General features: G+C 41.8%; 1 protein-coding gene across 2 annotated transcripts in view; it reads right to left on the reverse strand.

Annotated features, from left to right (window-relative positions):
* Nucleotides 1-240: 240 nt before the first annotated feature.
* Nucleotides 241-27391, reverse strand: part of ASRGL1 (asparaginase like 1) — a 27713-nt gene continuing 562 nt past the window's right edge. The window contains exons 2-7 of one of the 2 annotated variants that reach the window (XM_008063023.1): nt 26951-27151; nt 16980-17122; nt 16284-16441; nt 4185-4303; nt 2306-2416; nt 241-1509 (exon numbers count right to left, since the gene is read on the reverse strand). In XM_008063023.1, the coding sequence (XP_008061214.1) occupies nt 1304-1509; nt 2306-2416; nt 4185-4303; nt 16284-16441; nt 16980-17122; nt 26951-27140 (927 nt within the window). In that variant the 5' untranslated portion in view covers nt 27141-27151 and the 3' untranslated portion in view covers nt 241-1303. The remainder of the gene's footprint in view (nt 1510-2305; nt 2417-4184; nt 4304-16283; nt 16442-16979; nt 17123-26950; nt 27152-27391) is intronic. The other variant, XM_008063024.1, reaches the window with a different exon arrangement.

Raw genomic sequence — 27391 nt, forward strand, 5'->3', positions numbered from 1 at the left:
ATCCATGGACCTTGTCGGCACTGGCAAATGGTAGTTTGGTTTCTTTCTTTATCCACTCAGAAAAAGTTCAATTCTTCAGAAAAACTCGTGCACATTTGCCACGAGGCAGGATGCATTATCCCCACGGACCCCTTGTCTCAGGGTCTCTAGATCTACTATACCTGTCGGAACCGAGAGACCAAGGGGACAGCTTGTGTACATTCTGGTCTCTGTCCACAGTGACTCCTAACCACACTGTTATTCTTTCAAAATACATTTTATTCATGGGATGTGACATTTAAAGTTAAGCAACTGCTTTCCAGAGGAAGGTAAGCCCTGATGGACTGAAAAGACGGGACAGATCTATCACAGTACAAGTCACGTTCCCAGTGTACTGAGAGTTTAATAGGAATACGTTCCACCAAGGAAACGACTCTCTTCCCCATGCTGTCCACAGTGCACAGCCCCCAGCTCAGGGGTGGGGGAGGGTGGCGGCCCAAAGCACTGGACAGTGTGAGGCCTCACGGAGGCCTGGTGTCATCTCTACATCAGGCCCTCTCTGTTGCTGGAAAGGTTGTAAGCCCTGTTACTCATGACTTGAGGACTGAAGGGTCTGGGTGGGTGGAGTTGGCTTGTGGGAGAGCAGCAGGTGAGGGGGTCATCTGTGAACCCAAGAAAACCCTCAGACTTCAAGGAACTCTCACAGTGTCTCCATTATGACCCTTTGTCTCCATGTTCGGGAGACTCTAGAAACACGTCTACATTAGTAAGTCAGAGAAGATCTGAACTTTCTTAGAAGAATCAGGTTACTCTCTCACAGACGAAGACCGTTTCCCTTAAAGGATTTTCACTCTTTAACCCGATGTTCTTGTGACTCACAACGAACTCTGAGGTTCACCGGGACCTTGCCCGTCAGCCCTTCTGCTGTTCCTGCCTCCCTTCTGAATTCCCCCCACCCTTCCTCTGGACCGACACGTCCCTCCCAATCTTTCAGTCCCGCGTGCTGCGGGTCTCCTGATTCTGTGGTGTTAGGATCATGCCACTTTTTCCTAACCTTGTATGATGGGGGCTGTGCATGAGAAGGGCGCCCTAGAGTTTGCCATCCTCATTAGTCTTATTCTGATCTTAACACGGGCATTTCTCTCACCACTTTGAAACCCGACCCTCAACCAAACCTTCAGATACTCACTGAGTAAGGCAACAAAATGAGTGACAGACAGCACAGTTTTTCCGTTTCTAGATCTAATTGATTAGGTTACATCTCTATACCAGGAACCTGTACTTTACCTCCAAGCTAGCATCTAGAACACAGTCTTCCAGGCGCTTAGGGCAGGTCCGTGACAGTGGTATCGTCAAGATCAATTCCAGAGTGCAGCTTGCCGTCCTTGGCAGCCGCCCAGGGCATAGAGGCAGAGGTCCACCTTGCCACCCAGTCTCCTGTTTTGTTAATCAAGATGAGGCCACCTAAACCTTTGAGCCTTGACTTCATATAACCCAACGACAGGTCAGCAGCCTCTTCTAATGTCTTTCCTGAAAACAGAAAAGTTGAGAAACAACACACGTTACTGAAAGGAGCCTGATGGGAAAATCACTTGCAGTATGAAATGCCAAAGTTGGGGAGACAGGATTGGCAGTAGTGGGAAACTGCCAGTGGAATGGGGCAGGGAGGAAGAAGCTCATCAACAAAGGTACCCGCAAATGAACATTTGTATACCTAACCCTGAATTGTATCCTACATCTTTAAAATGAAAAAAGAAAAAAGAGGAATTGCCAAAGTGAGTTAACAAAGATGTTTGGTAAATGATTCCCTTGAATGCTTAAAAGGAAGGTCCTCACCTTCTTGCCCTGAGACAGAGGTAGCCTAGGATCAGCCCAAGCAGAGTGGCCTTCCCTTCCACACTCAGGGTCTCCTGTCTCCCTTCAGAGATGCAAAAGATCAGAGTATCCTAACAGAAGGTGGGGAGGAGTCAAAATACAGCATTAACAATCTGCAGCAACCTCTGTGGCAAGCAAGAAAGGCTTCCCAACTAGCTTGAGCAACATATATAGATCTCATTTCTAAAAAAAAAAAAAAAATTAGCCAACTATAGTGGCACATACCTGTAGTCTCAGCTACTTGGGAGGCCGAAGCAGGAGAGTTGCTTGAGCCCAGGAGCTGAGGCTGTGAGCTGTGATCATGCCACTGTACTTCAGCCCGGGCAACAGAGTTAAGACTCTGATTAAAAAAAAAGGGGGGGGGGGGTCATATACTTCTCTATGTATTTATCAAATACCTTCTATGTACTAGTCTTCACCAATGATTTTACTTGTCCTATGGTCCATGTACCTTGTTCTATGTGGAAGAGAGTGAGTCTGGCCAGATTCACCCTCAGGATGCTTTCTCCGTGCCCTGTGGTTGAAATGGCTCCAATGTTATTGTCAGCATAACCTCCAGACCCTGTTCAAAAAAGGTGATTGGTTCTAACCGAGTAGTAACAGTCAAGAAATTCAAACACATACTGCAAGTCTAATGCCACATAAATGTTAACTTCCAACTTACTGAAGTGCAGACAAAAAAAGGTCAGAGTAGCCATGACCCATGAATGGAAAGGGAGACTACTGAGGGCTGTGTAAATAGCCCTCGAATTCGGGAGGACAAAGGGAGTCTAAGGGGTGGTAGGCGCCCTCCCTCCTGACTGTCCACGTGGGGTCCTGGCCAGCCGCAGGGCTCCTAGGGGAGGCCTCAGAAGGCCAGGCAGAGCACACCTGGTGCTCACAGCTGAAACAAGGACTTCTGACTTTTAGGTTATGCCTTTTTTCCTCTCAAGACATTACCATCATAACTTAACACGCTTGAACTTATTTTCTAGGATCCGAACTTAGTTTCTAGGAACATAGTTTCTAGGATCTGGCCCTGTGGCCTGGTGTGAACCCATCAGGATGTTAAGACGCACTACTGATAGGGCATAGTTTGGTGGGATTTTTGCTAAGGAGGAAAAAAGGAAGACTACTTCATAGCTCTGGGGTACTCATACCAGACCTGTACTCTTTAAAGAAGCTTCCAATGTCTCCTCTGAGTTCATGACAGAATAAAGGAAATAAAAAATGGTCAAGAGTGTGCATTATCACTAAAGAATAGCAACACATTCAAAAGGGAGGGTAGGGATTAGTTTTCCACTAAAAGTACAAGCTACTATTTGGGGTAGATGGAACAATTTAGCCGTTTCTCAAAACTTCAATCATGTTGGGAACAGTGGCTCATGCCTATAATCCCAGCACTGTGGGAGGCCAAAGCAGGCAGATTGCTTGAGCCCAGGAATTTGAGATCTGCTGGGGCAACACAGCTGAGAGAGACCTTGTCTCTCAAAAAAAAAAAAAAAAAAAAAAAAAAATTAGCTGGGCACTGTGGTGTGCACTTGTAGTCCCAGCTACTTGGAATGCTGAGGTGGAAGGTTGACCTGAACCTAGGACGTCAAGGCTGCCGTGAGCCATGATCATCGTGATTGTGACACTGCACTCCAGTTTGGGCGACAGAGTGAGACATTGACTTAAAAAAAACCAAAACGCAAAAAAATTTCAATCATCCGTAGAGGTTTGTGGGGATTCCCACATGAGAAGTGTGAAAGCCTACATGAAGTGAAACTTACACACACCCCCAGACCTGCCTCTCACCCACTCCTGGGAATGAGATAACATGCTTCCATGTTAATGTAAACATTTCAATTTGTGGTATTTCTGTAGAAGTATGTCACTTTGATGCCACTCAAACCTAATAACTGCAAACTTAAATTCTCAGCTTTCTCAGATGGGTAGTTTGAGTCCATGTCTGGGAAGATGTTTCATGAATTTAACCCTCTGTGTGTAAGTCTGCAAATCCCAAAACTGGGCTAAAGAGAAGATAGAGACACTATAGGGTCACTTGGGGGCAACTTTAGTATCCTTGCCTCCATTTCTCTCCTTGAGTCATGCCAAAAGGCTTGCAATTTAGGAAGAACAAATGCCGTTCATCCCACAGCAGAAGCTTATTAAAAAAAGATACAAACTTCCCTCAAAGCAATGCCCTAAACAACTCCTTCCAATCTCACTGCTCCCAGAAATTCTGAAATTGCCATAAGAAGAGAAAGGAAATGCAGAAAGGAAAGGGGAGAGGCAGAGAGTAGAGAACAGGGAGAACCTGGCGATAGAGAAGGAAAGGAGAAAGGACAGGAGCCAATGCTCGGTCCTACCTATACACGGTGTGTCCCCAACTCGACCGGCCATCTTATTAACGATACCCCCCGTAGAGGTTGCGTAAGCCACGTTTCCTTTGCAGTCCAAGGCAACAGCACCCACGGTTCCCAAGTTCCTGCCAAAAATAAACAGAGAAAAGTGACAGACTGAATTATGAGAAATTAAAAACACTTAACAATGTAGCTTAAAGCCACTTAAAGTCCCACGTTATATGCTAAGGCAAATGGAGCACTTTCTAGACGCATGGAAATGGTAGAGAGTGCCTGCTTGCTTCTGACGCTGCATGCTAGTTATAGGGAGATTGCCAGACATGCCTTTAGACCTCAGTTTTAGGAGTATATCCAAGCCCAACACCACTGTTTTCTGTGTGACCTTGCTTACATTTTATTCTCCATGTCTCCATCTACAAAAGAGGGGTACAAATAACAGAGTGCAGCTGGACTCGGTAGCTCAGCCTGTAATCCCGCACTCTGGGAGGCTGAGGTGAGTGGATTGCCTGAGCCCGTGGGTTCAACCCGCCTGGGCAACTTGGCGAGACTTCACCTCTACAATAAATAAATAAATAAATAAATAAATAAATAAAAACACCCCCCCCAAAACAAACCAAATAATAGGGTGCATGCATCTTAAACTTTCGTGTGCATCAGAATCTCTTAGATTCCTGGGCTCACCCCAGAGATTTTGAAACTGCCACCAAGAAGAGAAAGGCAAGGAGAAAGTGAGTTGGTAGGTAGAGGGAGAGATCTATGATCCCACATTTCTGACAACCTGCCTGTCTATGGACCTGACTATCAGTACTTGTTTCATGGGGTTTTTATGAAGATCAGATAAGTTAATTTCTCCCCAACATTTTATTATGAATTTCCAATTACAGTCATGTACTACATAATGACGTTTTGGCATAAATGATGGTGTTCCCATAAGCTTATTTTTACAGTATCCTTTCTATACTTAGATACAAAAATACTTATCACTGTGTTACAACTGCCTATGGTGTTCAGTACAGTAACTTGCTGTATGGGTTTATAATCTAGGAGCAATAGGCTATACCATACCACTTAGGTGTATACTAGGCCAGGGGTTAGGAACCAGGTTGCACAGCAGGAGGTGAGTGGTGGGTGAGGGCGCAAAGCTTCATCTCTATTTACATTCACTCCCCATTGCTTGCTTTACCGCCTGAGCTCCACCTCCTGTCAGATCAGTGGTAGCATTAGATTCTCATAGGAGAACAAACCCTATTGTGAACTGCGCATGTGAAGGATCTAGGCTGCACACTCCATGTGGGAATCTAATGCTTGAATGATGTGAGGTGGAGCTGAGGCGGTGATGCTAGCACTGGGAAATGGCTGCAAATACAGGTTAACATTAGCAGTGAGGTCTGACTGCACAGAGAGCGTAATACATCAATTGCTTGTAGGCTCATATCAAAACCCTATGAGTGAGTGGCAAGTGAGTTGATGGACTTCAATCGTGCGGCTGCATCTGGTGGCAGGCTTTAAGTCAGAATCTGACACTCATTTTAGTCTGCACATGGTTCGCTCATTATTTTATCATTTCTGTCTGTGCCTTTTAAAAAAAAATGGTACATTATATAATCATTTCATTATATATTACAATGTAATAGAAGAAGTAAAGAACACAATACATGCTATGTGCTTGAATCATCCCGATACCATCCCCGGTCTGTGGAAAAGTTGTCTTCCAGGAAACCAGTCCCTGATATCAAAAAGGTCTGAGACTGCTGTAGTAGGCCATGCCATCTAGGTTTGTGTAAGTGCACCCTACGATGTTCACACACGACAAAATCCCTCAACAATAAACTTCTCAGGACGCATCTCTGTCAAGTGGTAAATGACTGTAAAAAAGTTGAGGAGATTGTACACTAATGCCCAGGTATCCACCACCAAAAATTAATATATATTAATTTTTGAGTTGGGGTTTTGGTGTTGCCCAGGCCAGAGAGTAGCAGCATGATCACAGTTATTGCAGCCTCAACCTTCTGGGCTCAGGCAATCCTTTCCACTTCAGCATCCAGAGTAGCTGGGACTACCAGTGTACACGACACCTGGCTAATTTTTTCTTTTCTTTTTTTTTTGTAGAGATGAGGGTTCCCCTATGTTGCCCAGGCTGGTCTCGAACTCCGAGGCTCAAGCAGTCCTCTCACCTCAGCCTCCCAAAGTGCTGGGATTATAGGTATGAGCCACTGCGCCTGGCCTAGATTCTATAATGAACTATATTTGAGGGATTGTTTTAAGTGCTGGGGCAGAACAGTAAACCAAATGGACAAAGTCCCTTCTCCCATGGAGCTGGCATTTGGGGCAGAGGGTAAATATGTCAGGTGACAAACCAAAAATACCCCACAAAAAACAGTGAAGAAGAATCTAGCACCACAAGGGAAGATTGATGATGGGGGAGGTGCTAGTTTCTACGGTGCCTCTCTGAAGGAAGTGAGGTCAGGCCATGCCACACTCACTGCAGGAAAGAACGCTCCTGAGGCGGAAACACGCTTGCCTTGTCCCTGGAATCCCAAGGAGGCCACAGAGGCTGGAAAGAATAAAATAAGGGAGACTGTGGTAGGAGGATCAGAGGGACGGCCAGGGGCCAGGTCACGAGGGCTCTGATGACTGGGGTGACTGTACATTCAGGTTATCCAGAACAGCCCAAATTTGTGCCTGCTGTTACGGCTTTATTATTATGATTATCATTATTATTATTATTATTATTTGAGCTGTAGTCTCACTCTGTTGCCCATGCTGGAGTGCAGTGGCACACTCATGGCCACCCCAGCGTCGACCTGCTGGGCTCTGGTGGTTCCTCCATCTCAGCCTTCCAAGTAGCCGGAACTGCAGGTGCATGCTACCACACCTGGCTAATTTTTTATTTATTGTAGAGACGAGGTCTTGCCAAGTTGCTTGGGCTGGTCTCGAACCCGCAGACTCAGACAATCCATTCACCTCAGCCTCCCAAAGTGCTGGGATTACAGGTTGAGCCACTGAGTCCGGCCTATCATGGCTTAATTATTAATAGTGCCTCCTGTACTCTTGAAACAAAGTTTCAGTTTGAACACTAAATCACATGATCACACTATTTTTAGGCCATTGTAAAGGCTTGTACTCTGATATGGGAGGACACAATCTGAGTTAAATTTTAAGAATCACCATTCTTGCCATTACACCCACTCTCCAGAATGGCTAAAATTAAAAGACATAGCAAGCATTGGCAAGAATGTGCAGGAACAGAAGCCCTCACTCCATACGGCTGTTAGTGCAAACTCCTTTGGGAAAAAACCACTGGGCAATAGCTACTAAAGCTGAACAATGCACACTCCATGACTCAGCAGCTACACACCTGTCTATCTGTCCATCAGCTATTTGGACAGATGCTCAGCAAGAGACAAAATGTTCATGGCAGCAGTATTTGTAATAGTTATCTCCCTTATCTGCAGGGGTATGTTCCAAGACCTCTTGGGTGCCTGAAACCACGGCTAGCACTGTTTTTTCCTATGTTGTATGTACATACCTATGATGAAGTTTAATTGATAAGTGAGGCACACCAAGAAATTAACAATTACTAATAATCAAATAGTACAATTATAAAATATACTGTAATAAAAGTTACGTGAATGTGGTCTCGCTCTCAAAATATCAGACTGTGGCCAGGTGTGGTGGCTCACGCCTATAATCCCAACAATTTGGGAGGCCAAGGTGAGAGGACTGCCTGAGCCCATGGGTTTGAAACCAGCCAGGACAACTTGGCAAGACCTCATCTCTACAATGAATCAAAAAATTAGCCGGGCATGGTGGCATGTGTCTGTGGATCCAGTTACTTGGAAGGCTGAGGTGGAAGAATCACCTGAGCCCAGCAGATCGTGGCTGTGGTGGCCATGAGCATGCCACTGCATTCCAGCCTGGGCAACAGAGTGGGACTTCTACTAAAAAAAAAAAATCGGACCACAGTTGACTGTGGATAAATGAAACCATGGAAAGCGAAATTGCAGATAAGGGGGGACACTGTAGCCCCAAACTAAACACACAAATGTGCACCAAAGGTAGAGGAGATAAATATTAACACACTGGAATGCTATACTGCAATGAGAACTGAAGGGCCACCGCCAAGCCACAAGTAAAGCCACATCCCCTCCCTTTCCTGGAAACGGTGACACGGCAAACTAAAATGGCGACTGAAACGGTGCCTTCCTTTGTTCTCTCTCTGCACCCTTTCCCGTGCCCGTGGAAAACCCACCAACCTGGATGGAGCTCTGCCAGCCGACCAATAATCGACTGACAGGTCGCCCTAAGCCCCCATAAAGGCTGGCGTGCCCTTGCTTCAGCGCTACAGCCTGACCCTCAGGCCCTGTAGCCACCCTCACTCCTACTCATTAAATCTCTTGGCCTTAATGGGTGTTGAGTTTCACTGTGCGCCACTATCTTTCAAGAATGAACTACTGCAACACACCAATGAATCTCAGAAATATGTTGGGTGAAGGCAGGCCAAAAAGCACTCGTAAATACTATATGAGGCCATTCAAATAAAGTGAAAAACAGGTAAACTCATCTACGATGTAGAAGTCAGGAAAGTGGCTACCTTAGGGGGAAGGAAGTGAACAGAAGGGGGAACAGAGTGGGGGCTTCTGGCAACACCCAGCTTCTGGATCTGGGTGCTGCACATGGGGTTTCGACTGTGACAATTCATCAAGGTGCACATGTGTGATCCATGCACTTCTGTATGTATGCTATGTTTCTATACAGATTTTATCTTAAAACGATTATTCTGGCTGAGGTGTGGAGTTGACTGAGGGAGACAAGAGCAGAAACAGACTAGTTAGGAGGCTTGAGGAGATGGTTTGTGTCAGGTGGTTTCAGTGGAGGGGTGAGAAATAACTGATGGAGTCTGCAGGTGAACTGGATGTGATAGAGATGAATCACAAAGGATGTTGAGGCTTTGGGTCTCAGCAACTGAAAGGATGTAACAACCATTTGTTGACATGTACAAGACTATTAGGAATAGGCTTTTTGTTTTGTTGTTGGTGTGTGTGTAGGAGTGGGGGTGGGGAAATAAATTCAGTGTTGGACATAAGCTTGAGGTTTGGCAATCACATGGAGAGATTGAAGAGTAGCTCAATAGAGTCTGGCTCAAGGGGCTAGAAAGAGAAATCTGGCATTCTGTCTAGAAGAAAAGAAAAGGGGAATCCTGTCTTTCATCATCACAGAAACTAATTCCAGATGGTAAGAGACAAATTAAAAAAAAAAAAAAATCCTTCAAGAAAATCTAGGTGACCATATGTGTCAAGTTAGGGGAATACCTTTTAGGTGTTTTTAGACTTACACACTATAAAAGAAGAGGCAGGCACATTTGATAACAGCAAGAACAACAAACAGATTTGGGAAGTTTTTTCTCTTTTTTTCTTTCTTTTTAGTAGTAGAGGATAACTGTAACGCTGTTAAGAAGAGCCAAGTGCAGTTACTCACACCTGTAGTCCCAGCTACTCGGGAGGTTGGGTGGGAGAACTGCTGAGCCCAGGAGTTCATGGCCAGTCTGGGCAACACAGTGAGATCATATCTCTATAAACAAACAAACAAACAAACAAACAAACAAAGAAAAATGAAAAGAGGATGGGTGCAGTGGCTCACACCTGTAATCCCAGCACTTTGGGAGGCCAAGGTGGGATGACTGCATTAGCCCAGGAGTTCAAGGCCAGCCTGGGCAAAATAGCGAGATCTCGTCTCTATAAAAAAAAAATAAAACAAATTAGTCAGGCTTGGTGGTGTACGCCTGTAGTTCCAGCTACTTGGGAGGCTGAGGCAGAAGGACTGCCTGAGCCCAGGAGATCAAGGATGCAGTGAGTTATGCTCATGTCACTGTACCCCAGCCTGGGCAAAAGAGTGAAATCCCATGAAAAAAAAAAAAAAAAAAGAAATGAACAAAAATAAGATTGAAAACGCAAGAGAAAAAATGAGCATAAGACAAAAACAGGCAAATGCATGGAAAAGAAAGACCCACAAACAAATATAAAATGCTCAAACTCATTGTCGGAGAATAGGAAATTAAAGTAACAGTGTCACCCTTTACCTATCAGATAAGGAAGGAGGTACTCCCAGCCACTGCTGGTCACAGCCCCACCTCTAACATTTGCAAGAGGCCAGGGTGAGAATATAAATAAAATTGGAGGCCCACATATCATATGTCTAATATCTAGCAGTTACACATATGATTTGTCCTCTTACTGTGGTACATATATCTTGAAAAATAGTTTCCCTGAATATGTTTTATGGTATATATTTACAGTATACAACATATTTTGATATATATACACACACAGTGAAATTATCAACCGAAATAACATATTCATCATCTCACATAGTTACTGCTTTTCTTTTTGTGATAAGAGTAACTAAAATCTACTCTTAGCAAATCTCCAGTATACAATATTATTAGCTATAGTCCTCACGTTGTACATTAGATCTCTAGCCTTATCCCATATAATGATAATTTTATACCCTTTGACTTACATCTTCCCATTTCTCCCGTTCCTGATAACTGCCATTCTGTTGATTCTATGTATTCAAAGTTTTTTTTTTTTTTTCAGATTCCACGTCTAAGTGAGAGCATGCAGTATTTTTCTGTGTCTAGTTTATTTTGTTTAGCAAAATGTCTTCCAGGTTAACCCATGTTGTTGCAAATGGCAGGATCTCCTCTTTTAAGGCTGAATAATATTCCACTGCATATATACATCGCAATCTCTTCATCCATTCATCCACTGATGGATGGACACTTTGGTTGTGTTCACATCTTGGCTACTGTGAATAATGCTATAATGAATATGGGAGTGCAGATATCTTTATGAGGTGGTGATTTCATTTTTTTGGATAGATACCCAGAAGAGGGATTGCTGGGTTATATGGTAGTCTATTTTTGATTTCTGTAGGAACCTCTATACTGTTTTATCTTGAAAAATATTATAAAGCTATGGTGACCGAAGTTGAGAAACTACCAAAGATGACTTAGTCATCATTGTGGTCATTACTTGAATCATTTGCTGACCAGCTGGTGATGACAGATGGGTGGAAAACATATACACAAAATTAATACATTTTATTTATTCCATTATTGCTTGTCTTCATTTCAGGAAGCACTGATCATGTTTTTACATCAACATCTTCACACAACATAAATTCTATTAACAAAATGCCCCAAGATACCACCTTTCTTGAGTCAATGTAAGTCTTAGCAAGTTTTTAATTAATTTTAATTTGGAGAAGCTTCACTCTGCTGTGGCAGTAGCAACTGAAATCTCCAACAAAATTATTATTATTATTTTTTTATCGAGTCAGGGTCTTACTTTGTCACCCAGGCTTGAGTGCAGTGGGACCTTCATGGCTCACCACAGCCTCGTCCTCCTGGGTTCAGGTGATCCTCCCGCCTCAGCCTCCTGAGTAGCTGGAACTACAGTACCACGGCTAATTTGTAAATTTTTTTGTACAGACCAGGTCTTGCTATATTGCTCAGACTGGCCTTGAACTCCTGGGTTCAAGCAATCCTCTTGCCTCGGCCTCTCATAGTGCTGGAATTACAGGCGTGAGCCACTGTACTCAGCCAGCAATAAAATTCTTAAAGTAATACTTACATTTAGAAATGAATCTTGATTTTTACATGATCACATCCAACTACTATATGGATTTATATATTATAAATTGTTATCGCAAAGGATAATAAATATTTTAACTTGATCATATAAATCACAATCACTTATTATAGTAATTTTCATAATCTCCTAAGCAGTATCTAGTTCTATGTAGATAAGTTCTTGTAAATTTCAGTGCCAGTATACTCTAAAGAAAATTTAAAATAGCAGGATGTTATTTAATTTTGTTCAAATCTCTCTTTAGATGGTACTATACTCTGATTTATAATAAACCAAAAACCAGTTTTTGCAGCAACTGGTTTGGAGATCTGTATATGAATCTTCAAGATAGACACAAGTTAAAAAGTAATTTCTCAGGCCGGGCCCGGTGGCTCAGCCTGTAATCCCACGCCTTGGGAGGCCGAGGTGAGTGGACTGCCTGAGCCCGTGGGTTCGAGACCTGCCTGGGCAACTTGGCGAGATCTCATCTCTACAATAAATCAAAACATTAGCCGGATGTGGCAGCGCGCGCCTGTAGTTCTGGCTACTTGGAAGGCTGAGGCGGATGGATCACTGGAGCTCAGCAGGTCGAGGCTGCAGTGGCCGGCAGCAGCCACTACACTCCAGTCTGGGCGACAGAGTGAGACTCCAACTCAAAGAAAAAAAAGTAATTTCTCTTTCTGTTAAAGTTCATGATTTGCCCTTGGAGCATCTTCTGTAATCCTGCTTAACTTTTCTTTTTCTTTTTTGGGTTGGAGTCTAACTCTGTCGCCCAGGCTTGAGTGCAGTGGTACGTACGCTCACGGCCACCACAGCCTCGACCAGCTGGGCTCAGGCGATCCTTTCGCCTCAGCCTTCCAAGTAGCTGGAACTACAGGTGTGCGCTACCATGCCCGGCTAATTTTTTGATTTATTGTAGAGATGAGGTCTCACCAAGTTGCCCAGGCTGGTCTCGAACCTGTGGGCTCAGGCAATCCTCTCACCTCAGCTTCCCAAAGTGCTGGGATTATAGGTGTGAGCCATTGTGTCTGGCCAAACTTTTCTTATCTAAGTTCAAAATTTCAACAGCATTTAATTGGTATTCCTATCATGCATTGGAGATTTGTTATAAGGTGAAATAGGAGTTTAATCAAGGTGTTACACCTTTGGACATATCTAGAAAATACTACATTTAATCTAACCTCTATTGTTCTGAAGCAACATCACTACTGGCACAGATGACTTCACCTTTCCTAGAAACAAATTCAAATGATGAGTTGTGTATGTTATGTAGAATACTTCTGGATTCTTGGCTAAACTTCTTGGTAAACTTTCATTTACCAGCCATGTTAGCTCTATCATCACAATTCTTTATATTAATGCCTGAAATTGAACATTTTCAATTCTTCACTTAATTCAAAAATTGTACTTTAAGAGGCAGACGTAAATGCAATGAAACATGAACTTGGACTTTTCTTCTTCAAGTAGTGCAACAATACTTATAATAAATGTTAGTTATTCAACATGTCTTCTGACCGTGGCATAGTCTAGTTGAACTGAGTAATTAAGTAATTATTTTATCTAAAAAATTTTATATGGCTTAATCTCTCACTTTACTCCCCATTAAACTAATAATCTGTTTGAATTCTCCAACCTAGTATCATTAGTGCCATTATTTTTGTCCTAATTACACGTTTGGCATTTCACCAAATTTTGAAAAATTATTTTTACTAAACCCAGGAAATTTCCATTGTTTTTGTAAACACTGGACTGATGGTGTCATGAAAAGAATCATTAGGCCTGGCTAAATACTGGATACATTATTCTTTCAAGAACATTACATCAATGTTTTATATTGTTTTCTGTTTCCAGTAACATTAATTGTCTGTTTATTCAGCCTCTTCCCCCAATTCCTGTAACTGTTATGTGTACTTTTTTCTGTGCGATTTTTTTAAAAGCAATTATATTTTCCTTTAGTAAAGAATATGAAGTTGCAGGGATTTCATCTGACCTGTTCAAACTGTGGAGTTGGTGAGAATGATTTTCTTATTCATTTTCATTATCTTGATAAATAACTAAATCTGCTTTTAACAATTAAATTGTAGTGTCCTGTTTGTGAATTTTTTGTGGGTCATCCTGGAAGAAGACTGCTTACTTTCATTGTTTCCAGTTTTTAAAAATGCAAGCAGATTGCTTCTTTGAAGATTTTTACTTCTTTTTTCCTTTCAGATTTTTTTCTTTTGTGAGCTCTACTTTAGTACTCTTTTTCTATGACAAAAAATTTTTTTTTCCTTTTTTTGAGTTGGATTCTCACTCTGTTGTCCAGGTTGGAGTGCAGTGACCTGCTCACAGCCACCACAGCCTTGATCTGCTGGACTTAGCCAATCCAAGTAGCTGGAACTACAGGTATATGCCATCACACCTGGCTAATTTTTTGATTTATTGTAGAGATGAGGTCTCGCCAAGTTGCCCAGGCTGGTTTCGAACCCCTGGGCTCAGGTAATCCTTTCGCCTCTGCCTCTCAAAGTGCTGGGATTACAGGTGTGAGCCACCACGCTCAGTGAAAATTTTGACATATACTCATTTTCAATAATCTAAATGATTAAATGTAAAATGCAATTATACCCAAAAATACAAAATGTATTTTCATCAAAAAATGAAGAGAATCTAAAAAAATTTACAAAAAGTTATTTTTGTAAAATATACAAAATATTTTATTAAAGTTAAAACATGAATTATAATTAGTGAATATACCTCAAGTCAAAATTACATAAAAGCTAAAAATTTTAATATTACATTTCTGAAATTAAATCTTTTAAATTTTTTAAAAATCAAAATGAAACCATTCATAATTCTAATAATCAATGTCCATGTGGCTGTTAACATGAAGAGCTGGTTCCTTACACAGGTTCTGCCTAGACCTGTGCTGCCCACTAGAGCAGTTGCTAGCTACATGTGGCTACTGAGAGGCCACTAGCTAAATGTGACTAGTTGGCATTGAGCTTTTTTGTGTGTGTGTTGGAGTCTCACTCTGTTGCCCAGATTGGAGTGCGGTGGCATGCTCATGGCCACCACAGCCTTGACCTGGTGGGCTCAGGCGATCCTTTCACCTCAGCCTTTCAAGTAGCTGGAACTACAGGCATGCGCCACCACACCTGGATAATTTTTTGATTTATTGTAGAGATGGACACCAAGTTGTCCAGACTGGTCTTGAAACCCTGGACTCAGGCAATCACCTCACTTACGTCTCCCAAAATTCTGGGATTACAGGTGTGAGCCACTGCACCTGGCTAAAAGCCCCTTATTTAAAGCAAAATTTGAAAATAAAATTTGAATATGGTCTGGGAGTTTATAATAGGATTCAATCTATTAACTCTGCATAAATATTAGAGTAAGTAATATTTAATCAGAGGTATACCTTAGAATCACTAGGGAGCTTTTTCAAAATACACACGTCTGGGCGTTTTCCCTGAAGAATCAGATTTAAATAAATCTGAGATGGAGGTATATTATGGAAGTGTTTCCCAGGTAATTCTAGTGTGTCCCCAAGGTTAAGAATCTGCTTCAGGATGGGCTCAATGACTTAGCCTGTAATCCCAGCACTTTGAGGCCGAGGTGAGTGGATTGCCTGAACCTGCGGGTTCAAGACCAGCCTAGGCAACTTGGTGAGACCTCATCTCTACAATAAATAAAAAATTAACCGGGCATGGTAGCGTGCGCTTGTAGTTCTGGCTACTTGGAAGGCTGAGGCAGAAGGATCGCCGGGCCCAGCAGGTCGATGCTGGGGTGGCTGTTGAGTGTGCCAAGGCACTCCAGCCTGGGCGACAGAGTGAGACTCCAGCTAAAAAAAAAAAAAAAAAAAGAATGGCCATATGTTGGCAGCCATTGACAGCCTTAACGAGTATGCTGCTGTGTCTGTGGGCTAGAGTCACTTGGAAGGCTGAAGTGGAAGGATCACCTGAGCCCAGAAGTTAGAGGCTGTGGTGGCCGTGAGCATGCCATTGCACTCCAGCCTGGGCAACAGAGTGAGACTCTGACTCAAAAAAAGAAAAAAAAAAAGGAGGGGGAGCTTTTATTTGGGATTTTGAAATCTGTAACACAGAAAACCATAATTCAGAATACACGAATTAATTCACATTTTCAAGACTTGCACTTTTTTTTTCTATGGTACGAAAGAGTGCTTATGCAAGTTCATAACGTATACTAGATCACAGAGAACCTGTTTATAGTCTATTTAAGATAACAACATGATCAAGAAGAATCCAGATGAGTGAAAAACAATATAAGACAGTCTCTTAAATCATGTCAGAAAAGGAACTCATGTCTAATTTGAGTTGCTGTTCAGAGAAGTAATAAATGAGGTTAAATTTAAGAATCAAAAGAATGTTTTTTTCATTATTTAGTTTCAATTATTTAAGAAATGTAGAAGATCAGATAGCTGCCAAGCTTTCATATTTTAATAACTCCCACACATGTGACCGCAGATGAGACTTACTTTTGACAGTCTGATTTCTGAGCACCTTTCTCAAGTTTCTCTTTTTCCAGGCGCTTTTTGTTTTTCTCTGTTACCAGTCGTTCTCCAGGAACCTCTGGAATTCCCATGGCTGCTGCAAATTTGGCTGCACCTTGGTCAGTCAGAAAGCAATGTGGTGTCTGAGCCAAAAAAGGAAAAGAAAATGGCATGTTTTCAGAAAATTTTAAGTCTTTTTAGCTGTTCCTTCTATATGGAAATAATTACTTCTCTTAGTGCAAGGGCTAAAAAATGCAAATTTCATTGGCTTCCTTTTCTGAATGCTGAAAAGAGCCTAGCTCTCTGCATTAAAAAAAAACCCCAAATGATGGGATGCTACCAGGGTTGCAACTACTTACTATGTTAAATTTAGAGAACTTAATCCATTTTTATTTAATACACGCTATTAAATAGTTGGTTTATTCAGTTTGTATGTACTACTATACATGTTGAAAGAATACTGAAGAAAATACAGAAAGATAAAATAATCACTGGTTAAGTGATTACTAGTTGGGTTATACCATCTATAGAGTCAGAACCTTGGCTGATTTGAGAAACTCAAACAACATCGCTTCTGTTCTTGCATGTATTTTTGGGAGAACAGTGATCTCAAGTATTTCTTCACAGCTGGAACTACAGCAGTAATGATTCCTTAAGAAAGGATGTTTCAGTCACAAATACCTTCTCCATGACAAGCCGAGCAAGTTTAATGGGGTTTGCTATACATCGGACTGCGGACACTGCTCCTGCAGACAGGTCTTTTCCATTCATGATACTGGCGTCCATTTCAACTTCACCATTCATGTTCAAGACAGAGCCACAACCTGAAACCAGAACAAGAAACATTAAACAATAACAACATTGAACAATGATAAAGGAGTCAATTCACCAAGACAACAACAATCTATGTGTCTAACAACAGAATTTCAAAATACATGAAAAATTGATAGCACTGAAAGGAGAAACAGACAAATCTGCAATTACTAAAAACTTCAATACTCCTCTCTCAGAAATCAATAGAAATAGTAGATAATCAGGACACAGAAGATCTGAACAATATTATTAACCAAACCGATATTACAGAACTCTCAACAACAGCAAATGCATATTCTTTTTTTTTTTTTTTTTTGAGTCAGAGTCTCACTCTGTTGCCCAGGCTGGAATGGAGTGCAGCGACATGATCAAGGCTATCGCAGCCTTGACCTGCTGGGCTCAGGAAATTCTGCTGCCTCAGCCTTCCATGTAGCTGTGACTACAGGTGTGTGCCATTTGTAATTTTTTTGGATTTATTGTAGAGATGAGATCTTGCCCTGTTGCCCAGGCTGGTCTTGAACTCCTGAGCTCAGGCAATCCTCTCACCTCAGTCCCTGAAGGAGTGGGATTACAGACGTGAGCCACTGTGTCCAGCAATAATGCACATTCTTTCCAAGTGTATGTGTCATAGTTGGCAAAATACAGGGGAACCCCCCAAAACCTGGAATTATCTTTTGGAGGGTGGGCCCCTTGTAGGAACTGTATACTAGGAATTTGTTCCTCCAGCTCAAATGGTCAACCAAAATTTTTATCTGGGAGTTTTGAGAACTGTGTGTCATCATTTGTGGATGAAACATCCCAAGCTGTGGCAAACAGGCGACTGGTTCTTCCACCATGGCCATGCACCTGCCCACACATTGTGCTGAGTGTTGTTTCTGACCCAAAATGGCCTGACCCCCTGTTCTTGCCCCAAGTGACTTTTTGTTTCCCTATATGAATAAAGTCCTCAAAGGGAAACGTTTTTTCCAATGTGGAAGAGGTGAACCAAAAAACAGCAGAATCACTAAAAGGCATCAAAATTGATAAGTTCAAAAACTGTCTTGAACAGTGGAAAAAGCATCTCGATGAGCAGCCATTTTAACATTTCATCAAATGGAGAGTACTTTGAAGGTGACTGAAGTATAAACATGTGAGAATAAATAGATAATTTTTTATAAATAAATTCATTTTTTTCCAGGTCCCCCCACGGAGACCATATGTGGGGCCAAAAACAAACTGATCAAAGTTTAAAAGAATGCAAATCAAATGAAATATGTCCTTTGACAATTATGGGATTAAAATTAAAATCTGTAACAGAAAGATACTTAAAAAAGACACAAATATTTGAAAATTAAATAGCATGCTTCTAATAACCCATGGTTCAATGAGGAAATCACAAGGGAAATTAAAATGCCTTTTGAATATAATGAAAAAGACAACATGTAAAAATTTGTAGGATATAATCAAAGTGGTGCCTTGAGCAAAATTTAAAGCATTAAATGCTCATATTAGAAAAAAATTCAAATTAATTATTTAATAGAAAAAAAGAACAGCAAATTATTCCCAAAGCAAAATGAAGAAATGAAATAATAAAGATAAATAGATGAAAAAGAATAGAAAGAGCAAACCAAAACAAAACAAAATCCACAGCTCACCCTGTGCCATGTTGCCCAGGCTGGTCTTGAACTCCTGGGCTCGGGCAATCCTCTCACCTCAAGCCTCCTGAAGTGTTGGGATTACAGGCGTGAGCCACTGTGTCCAGCAATAATGTACATTCTTTCCAAGTGTATGTGTCATAGTTAGCAAAATACAGGGGAACCCCCAAAAACCTGGAATTATCTTTTGGAGGATGGGCCCCTTGTAGTACACTAGGAATTTGTTCCTACAGTTCAAATGGACAACTAAACAAAAACTGCTTCTTTGGAAAAAACAATAAACTTGATAAATTCTAGCCAGGCTGACCAAGAAAAAAGATGCAATTAATAAATATCAGGATTGAAAGAGAGTATATCTCTATGGATCTATAGACATTAAAGGAAAAATAAAGAAATATTCCAAGTAACTCTATGCCCATAAATTTAACAACTTATTTGAAATAGAAACATCCTTTGAGAGACACAATTGACAAAGCTCATTCAAAGAAAAAAATAGGTAAAACAAATAGTCTCATACCTATTAGAAAAATTGGGCATGGTGGCTCAAGCTGTAATCCTAGCACTTTGGGAGGCCGAGGCAAGAGGATTGCTTGAGGCCAGGAGTTCAAGATCAGCCTAGGCAACATAGCGAGACCTCGTCTCTACAAAAAAATTAAAAAAAAATTAGCTGGGTGTGATGGTGTGGTACCACCTGTAGTACCAATTGAGAGTAGTACAAGTTGGGAGGCTGAGAGGGAAGGATCATCTGAGCCCAGGAGGTTGAGGATGTGGGGGGCCATGATTGTACCACTACACTGCACACTGCAGCCTGGGCAAAAGAGACCCTGACTCAAAAAAAAATTATTTCTCAGTAAAAATCCTTCCAACAAAGTAAAACAAAAAACAAGTAAAACTCCAGGTTCAGATGGTCTCACTAGCTATTCTATCACACATTTACAAGGAAATAAATAATACCAATTACATACAAATTGTTCAAGAAAAATAGAAAAGGTGGGAATACTTTCCAATTCATCACAAGAAACCAGCATTACCCTTATGCCAAAACCTGACCAATATTATAAAGTCACTGAAAGGACACAAATGGAGTCAACATACCCAATGAGCAGTCATTTTAACATTGCCTAGATCTATCATGTTTTTCTAGCAGTTCATTTTAATTTACCCTCTAGTCACTAGCCAGGGACAGAACTCAGAGGTAGCTATTGATAACTGCTTTACAATCCCCTCCCCAGCTTGTTTTGTATTAATTCGCTTCTCTATTTCAAATATTTGCCTCCACCCATAAGACCCAAGTTAACTTGACCAGCCCTTGTGATCTCCGAGACACAGACCCCATCACCATGGCCAACAGTCATGTGACTAACCCACCCATCTGCCTGCTGCCCATCACCTGATGTCAGTACCTGCCCCTCTGATGATGTGGAGCAGACCACCACCCACTTACCTTAACACCTGCCTCATCAAAGGGAAGGTTTAAAAGGGATTCAACTTCAAATAGCAGTTACCACTGTTCTGTTAGGCAATGGTCATGCCATGTGTTCTCTGAGCCATGGCCACCATGTTTTCTTAGCTTTGGCCTCCTCCCCTATCTTGGGGAGGAGAATCAATCTCTCTCATTTACTTTCTAAATAAGCCATATTTTCCAATCTAACTTTTGTCCACTTCTTTGCATCTTTTGTGCAGCACTGGATGGTAAACCAGACATCCTTGGTGGGTCTGACCTAACATTTTTTGGAGGCCCCACTGGGATTTTTAACCTAACTGCAAACCAGTATCCCCCCCCACAAAAAAGGATTCAAAAACCTCCAGAAAATACCAGCAAATTAAGAGTAGCAAGTTATAAAAAAAGAAAATACATCATGTTAATTAATATATGTTAATTCTAGGGATAAAAGCTGGGTTCAACATTTAAAAAAATCAATATTTACCCTGTCACAGACAGAAGAAAAAATACATTATTTTTGGTATACATGAAGAACTTATTTGGCAAAATTCAACATGCTTACATGATTAAAAAAAAAAAACTAATAAGGGAACTTCTTCAGACTGATAAAGGGTAACTATAAAATCCTACAACCAGGCCAGGTACTGTGGCTCAAGTCTGTAATCCAAACACTTTGAGAGTTTGATACAGGAGGACTGCTTGAGCCCAGGAGTTCGAGACCAGCCTGGACAACATAGTAAGACTGATATTGGGTGGGATGTAGCACAAAACTGCTGGGTCTTTTGACACACTACTGAAATGAATTTCAGAGCAGCGAGCATAGTTTTAAAACAGAATTTATTAGAGAAAGAGAAGGGGAAAGACAGAGGTACCTGCCAGAAATAAGTGGCATGGGTGAGAGAAAAACCATGCTTTTTGCTTCTTACAAGAGGCCTGATATACCCATTTAGTGATTAATATGTTAATGAGCAGGTGGGGGTATCTGCTTGGAAGAGATTACCATCTTTCTGCCTCTGATGGATGAGAGGGTGGGGTAAGCCTGGGAGTCCACATTGAATCCATATTCCATCCTTCTGACTAGATGTCTGGACACTTTCTTATTTTAAACTCAAAGTCGCCTACAAGACGTATTTACCTATCTATGCCTAACCTACACTAGCTATCCTGCCTCAAGACCTCATCTATAAAAAATATCAAAAAATTAGCTGGGTGTGGTAGAGCTCATCTGTAGTTGGTGGAAGGATCACCTGAGCCCAGGAGGCTGAGGCTGCAGTGAGCGTGATTGTGTCACTGTACTCCAGCCTAAGTGACAAGAGTGAGATCCAACTCAAAAAAGGAAAGAAAAGAAACAACTTCCACAAACTGTTCCTTATCGCAACATGGTGCTTCCCTTACTGATTTCAAAATTCCTTAAAGCAAATCTTTGAATACACCTATGACCCGCATTATATAAATACAATGAAGCTACGATTCAGTCACCTTGCGCTCATGTTCTCAGCACCTCTTGGGATGGTGTCAAGGGCCTAGGTCACTCACATTTGGCTCAGAATAAACCTTCTTAAATATTTTATAGAGTTTGGCATCTTTCATCAACAATCTCAAGGGCATAATGCTGAATGAAAAAAAGCCATTTCCAAAAGGTTATGTTGTATGAGTTCATTTATAAAGCATTCTTAAAAAGATAAAATTATAGAGACAAAAACTGATTAGTAATTGAGAGTTGTTAGTAGTTAGGGAGGGTGTGGTATTGTGACTTATACTAAGAAATACATACAGTTGTCTCTTAGTATACATGAAAGATTGGTTCCAGGACCCCTGCAGATACCAAAAACCATGGATGCTCAAGTCCCTTACGTAAAATGGAACAGTATTTGCATATAACCTACACATATCCTCCCATATACTTTAATTCATCTCTGGATTATTTATAATACCTAATACAATGCCTCCACACCACTTCACTCACGCGGATTCAATGGAGTACTCTGTGCAAGGCCAATTCAACTTCTGCTTTTTGGAATTTTATGGAATTTTTTTCCCCTCAATCTTTTCACCTGGGTTCTCCAAAGTAATACATGCGTTTTGTATGCTAATGAGATGACTGATATTAGGGGCTGCTGGAGAGACTCAGGATGGGGTCTGGTTGCCAGGGAACCAAGCCTGTGATTAGAGGGTTGGCACTTTTAGCCCCATTCCACCTCCAACTCCAAGGAGCAGGAGAGAGGCTGATGGTTGAGCTGGCAACCAACAGCCAATGATTTAATCAATCACGCCTATGTATCATGACTAAAGAAAAAAAGCAAGCTTTTAAAAAATTAAAGTTAGTTTCCAGGGAAGAGTTTTTCAGAGAGGTTCTGTAAGTCTTCTCTGAAACAGTGCTTCAGCTTATAACTTATAAGCTGTGAAAGTTTCCTGCATGCTCAGAAGTTACATCAAACTTGCTTGGAAACTTACAGGAAACTTACATGAAAGCAGAATCACATCTAAGCTTGGGTGTAAGAGTACATCTGGTTATAGATTACAGAGGCATACTCATTAACCCTGTCAGACATTACCTTATGTGTAGGAAAAGGCAAGGACTAGGGTCTTTTATTTTTGGAGGAATATACTGATTCAGGCAAGAGATGCAGGAGTTGGGGGAGCATGTGCTCTATCCTGTTTTGCCTTTAAAATACCCCTCTGGAGAGGTGATGTTGTCAGATTCAGGGACTTGTGAAATTATGCTAGCAAGCAGAAATGAGCAAACATGGCTTCTTACATGTGTTACTTTGTCTCACAGAAGCCTCCATAAAAGCTCATGAGGACCCACCAGCTTTTTGGTTGCTGAATATGTGGAGGTGCTAGGAGGGTGGCATGCCAGAGAGGGCATGGAAGCTTGTGTTCCTTGCCCTGTGCATCTCTTTATCTGGCTGTGTATTGGTTTCTTTTATCAGATCCATTATTAATATAATAAACTGGCAAATGGATTTCTCTGAGTATTGTGAGCTGTTCCAGTAAATTAACTGAACTTGAGAAGGGGGTCATGGGAACCCTGATTTATAGCTGGTTCATCTGAAGTGTAAGTGACAACCTACTGCTTGTGACTGGCATCTGAAGTGGGGGTACTCTTGTAGGACTGAGCCCTTAACCCGTGGGATCTGACTAACTCCAGATACACAGAGTCAGAACTATATTGACCTTGCCCCGGCACCTCTTCATCTGGCTGTTCATCTGTAGCCTTTATCACAGCCTTTATAATAGACAGAGCATAAGGGCTTACCTTAGCTCTGTGAACTGTCATAGTAAATTATCAAACTTGAGGAAGGGGTCATGGGAGCTCTTGATTTGTAGTCAGTTGGACAGAAGTGTGAGTAACCTGGTGACCTACTACTTGTGATAAACCTTTTCAACAACTGATGCTGGAACAGTTATGCAAACAACCGAGCCTCGACAGGTCCCTTGAACCATACAAAATTTTAAATGGCTCACAGACTCAAAACTTCTAGAAGAAACCTTAAGAGAAAATGTTTGTAATGTTGGGTTAGACAAATATTTCTTAAGATACAAAAGCTGGGTATGGTAGCTTACACCTATAATCCCAGCAATTTGGGAGGTAGAAGTAAGTGGATCACCTGAGTCCAGGGGCTCGAGACCAACCTAGGCAATTTGGCAAGATCTTGTCTCTACATTAAATCAAAAAATTAGCCGGGTGTAGTGATGCACACATGTAGTCTCAGCTACTTTGAAGGCTGAGGTGGAAGGATTGCCTGAGCCCGGCAGGTTGAAGCTGTGGTAGCCATGAGTGTGTCACTGCACTCCAGCCTGGGCAACAGAGTAAGACTCCGACTCAAGGGGAAAAAAAAAGATACAACACCAAAAGCACAACTCATTAAAAAAAATTATAAATTGGACTTCTACAAAATTGAGAACTTCTGTTCTTTGAAAGACATGCTAAGAGAAAGAAAAGTCAAGCCACAGATGGGGTGACCACATTCCCTATCTGATAAGAGATCTAGAATATCATTTCCCATTTAGGGAAATGCAAATTAACACTGTGAGATTCCACTATATACCTACGAGAATGGCTGATGTTAGAAAAGACCAACAATACCTAGTGCTGGAGAAGATGTAGAGTACCTGAAACTTTCATTCCTTGCTGGTGGAAACAGAAAACAGTAGTCACTTTGGAAAAGTTTGGTCGTTTCTAATAACACTAAATAAAGATTTGCCATATGACCCAGTGATCCTACTCTTGGGTATTCACCCAAAGGAAATAAAAACCTATGTTGCCGGGCGTGGTGGCTCATGCCTATAATCTCAGCACTTTGGGAGGCGGAGACGAGATGACTGCTTGAGCCCAAGGGTTCGAGACCAGCCTGGCCAACTTGGTGAGACATCATCTCTACAATAAATCAAAAAAATCAGCCAGGCATGGTGGCGCACGCCTGTAGTTCCAGTTACTTGGAAGTCTGAGGTGGAAGGATTGCCTGAGCCCAGCAGGTCGAGGCAGCAGTGGCCCTGAGCGTGCCACTGCATTCCAGCCTGGGCAACAGAGTGAGACTCCAACTCAAAAACAAAACAAAAACCAAAAATACTTATGTTCATACAAAAACCTGTACACAAATGTTTACAGTGATTTTATTTATAAAGGCCCCAAATGAAACATGTCCTTTAGCTGGTTTGTGGCTAAACACACCGTGGTATTATTTATGCAATGGATGCAATGGAATGAATACTCTTCAACAATACAAAGGGGTAAACTACCGACACCCACATCTATATGGATAGTACTCTGCATTATGTGTACTGAAGAATCCAGACTCAAAAGGCTATGTGATTCCACTCATGACTTTCTGGAAAAAGCAAACCTATAGGAACAGAAAACATACTAGTTGTTGCCAGGGGCTGGGGGTAAATGGAGGTGAGGACTCAAGGGATGTAGGAGAGTAATGGAACTATTTCGTATCTTTGTTTTGTGTCTTGATTGTGGTGTCTGTCACAGTTATGGAACTGTATGCTACTTTACTGTATTGATTTTACTGTATATAAAATACACTAAAAAAAAAAAATCCCAAACCCATTAAAATTGTATGGATTAGGCTAGTGGATTCTAAACTTCGTTGTGCCTCAGAACTGCTTGGGAATCTTCAAAACAAGGAAAGACCCACCACAGAGTTTTACTTTATAGATGCTTTATCATAAAAAGTTCAGAAAGAAGGTGGAAAAATGAAAAACATCCTAATATCTCAAACTCTTCAGCAGCTTACACAATTGAATGTAGAGAATGAAAAGCTATGTAAAGTGCTGGGTAAATACTGCTCAACTCTTGTGAAAGTGAAGGGCCGTGACTTAACTATCAATCTAAGTTAAGTCTTCAAAAAATATTTCTAGGATTCAACTCTAAAAGTTCAATTTTTACAGTGTTGCATCTAATACATCAACTACTTTTTAATAAATGAAGCATTATGGAACAAACTTTAAATATTAAGTGAAATCCATGTTGAAACACAAATAGAATATAATGTTTTTACAAACAGATAAGCTGTGTCATGAATGCTAATTATTGCCACTGAACTCAATAACTACTGGGAGTCAGCTTTTTGTATGAGCTTCCCAGATAGTTATTCTAGAGGATTATAGCAGAGGTTGCTGGGAACACTGTTTGCTTATATTGGCCTCAGCTGGGAACAGTACATGGCCAAACAGAGCCAAAGAAGAAACCATGCTGGTAAAAGTCCTACCTTTTCTCCCCTAAAACTGTGATTTCTTTCTCTTCAGCCCTACTCTTTTTTTCCCCCTAAATGGGTTGAACAGCAAAAATCTGAGAAATCAGAGGGGAGACATTCGGAAGTAAGGTGCAGAGCAAAGCAATGAGAACCAGCTGCTCTAATCCCTATTCTATCCTTCCCAGTTCTGATGAATTCTGATGGTGGGAGACCAGAACGACTCACTTCAAATGAAGGTCCTGTATACATTTCATAAGAGGGGGTTTGCCACCCAAGGGGGTCCCAAGTGCTAAGAGATATATGGTTTAACAAGTCCTCCACAGATAAACAGCTGGTTGTTCCCTTAGCTGGCAATCTGCTTCCCTTTGGTAAATTCTAGCTCAACATACGAAGCCATGAAAGGGCAGCTGGGTCACATTCTACAGTCAGGCGGACTCATGGGGCTGAAACTTCCAAACTTCTAATCACGGTTTAGCCTTTATGATAACCAGCCCCTAGCCAAGAGCCAACAAGAGTCAACTCATTAGGATACAAAAGAAAATTCCAAGGAATTAAGAGCTTGTGTAAGGCACTGGGGTCAAAGACCAAATATTAGAACAAAAGATTCTCCTGGTACCTCTAATGCTCAGAAAATTACAAGGTGCCTAGGAACCAAGGGCAGAGAGGAAATATATATTTCATATTATATCACAAAATCTTAAGAGGGTGATAGAAATGTTTTAAATCTTGGCTGTGGTGGTGGTTACACAGGGGTATACATTTTTCAAAACTTAAAATGGGTACAGTTTATGGTATGTGGTCTACCCCCAGCTCCCCTCAAAAGTCTCTTGGTATGTGAATTCCAGGAAGCAGGTTACATAAAAACGGGTGGATTAGTGGATGCAACAATTAAATTCTTAAAGCAACTTGACCAGCAGGTAGAAAAAGTTAATGATTATTTTTTTAAAAAGCATATTTAGTTTCACCACAAAGCTCCTATTAGACCAGTTTCTACTTATCCGGGGGGAGGAGCGTGACCCGACTTGGCCTGGCCTTCTGGCTGAAACGCACACTTACCCGCGTTGAACTCGGGATCATCTTCCAGGGCGGTCACAGCTCCTTCCACGGCATCGACCGCGCTCCCTCCCTCCCTGAGGATGTTGTGACCCACGGTGGCGGCCCTGACGATCCCCTGGCGCACCCGCTCTTTCCGGTCGCAGGAGATGCTGCTGGCTCCGCCGCCGTGGACCACGACCACCGGATTCATGTCGGCGGACCCTAGGCATCAGGGGGACCAGAGTGACGTTCCAGACGCGCCCAAGAAAAGCGCACGGGCGCAATCTTCTCGGGAGACACCGTGGGAACAGTGTCCGGTTTCCGTCTGGAGGGGCAGGGTTTACAGCCTCGGGCAGTTCCTCGAGGCCGAGGGTGGGAAGGAGGGCTCGGGGTGAACTTGGCACAAAAGGCGCCCCATGCGCGCTCACGCATTCCTCCCCGCCCCCAGCCCCGGGCCATCCG

The sequence above is a fragment of the Carlito syrichta genome, unplaced genomic scaffold, assembly GCF_000164805.1.
Source record: "Carlito syrichta isolate Samal-C Ts95f unplaced genomic scaffold, Tarsius_syrichta-2.0.1 Scaffold306469, whole genome shotgun sequence".
Classification (NCBI taxonomy): Eukaryota; Metazoa; Chordata; class Mammalia; order Primates; family Tarsiidae; genus Carlito; species Carlito syrichta.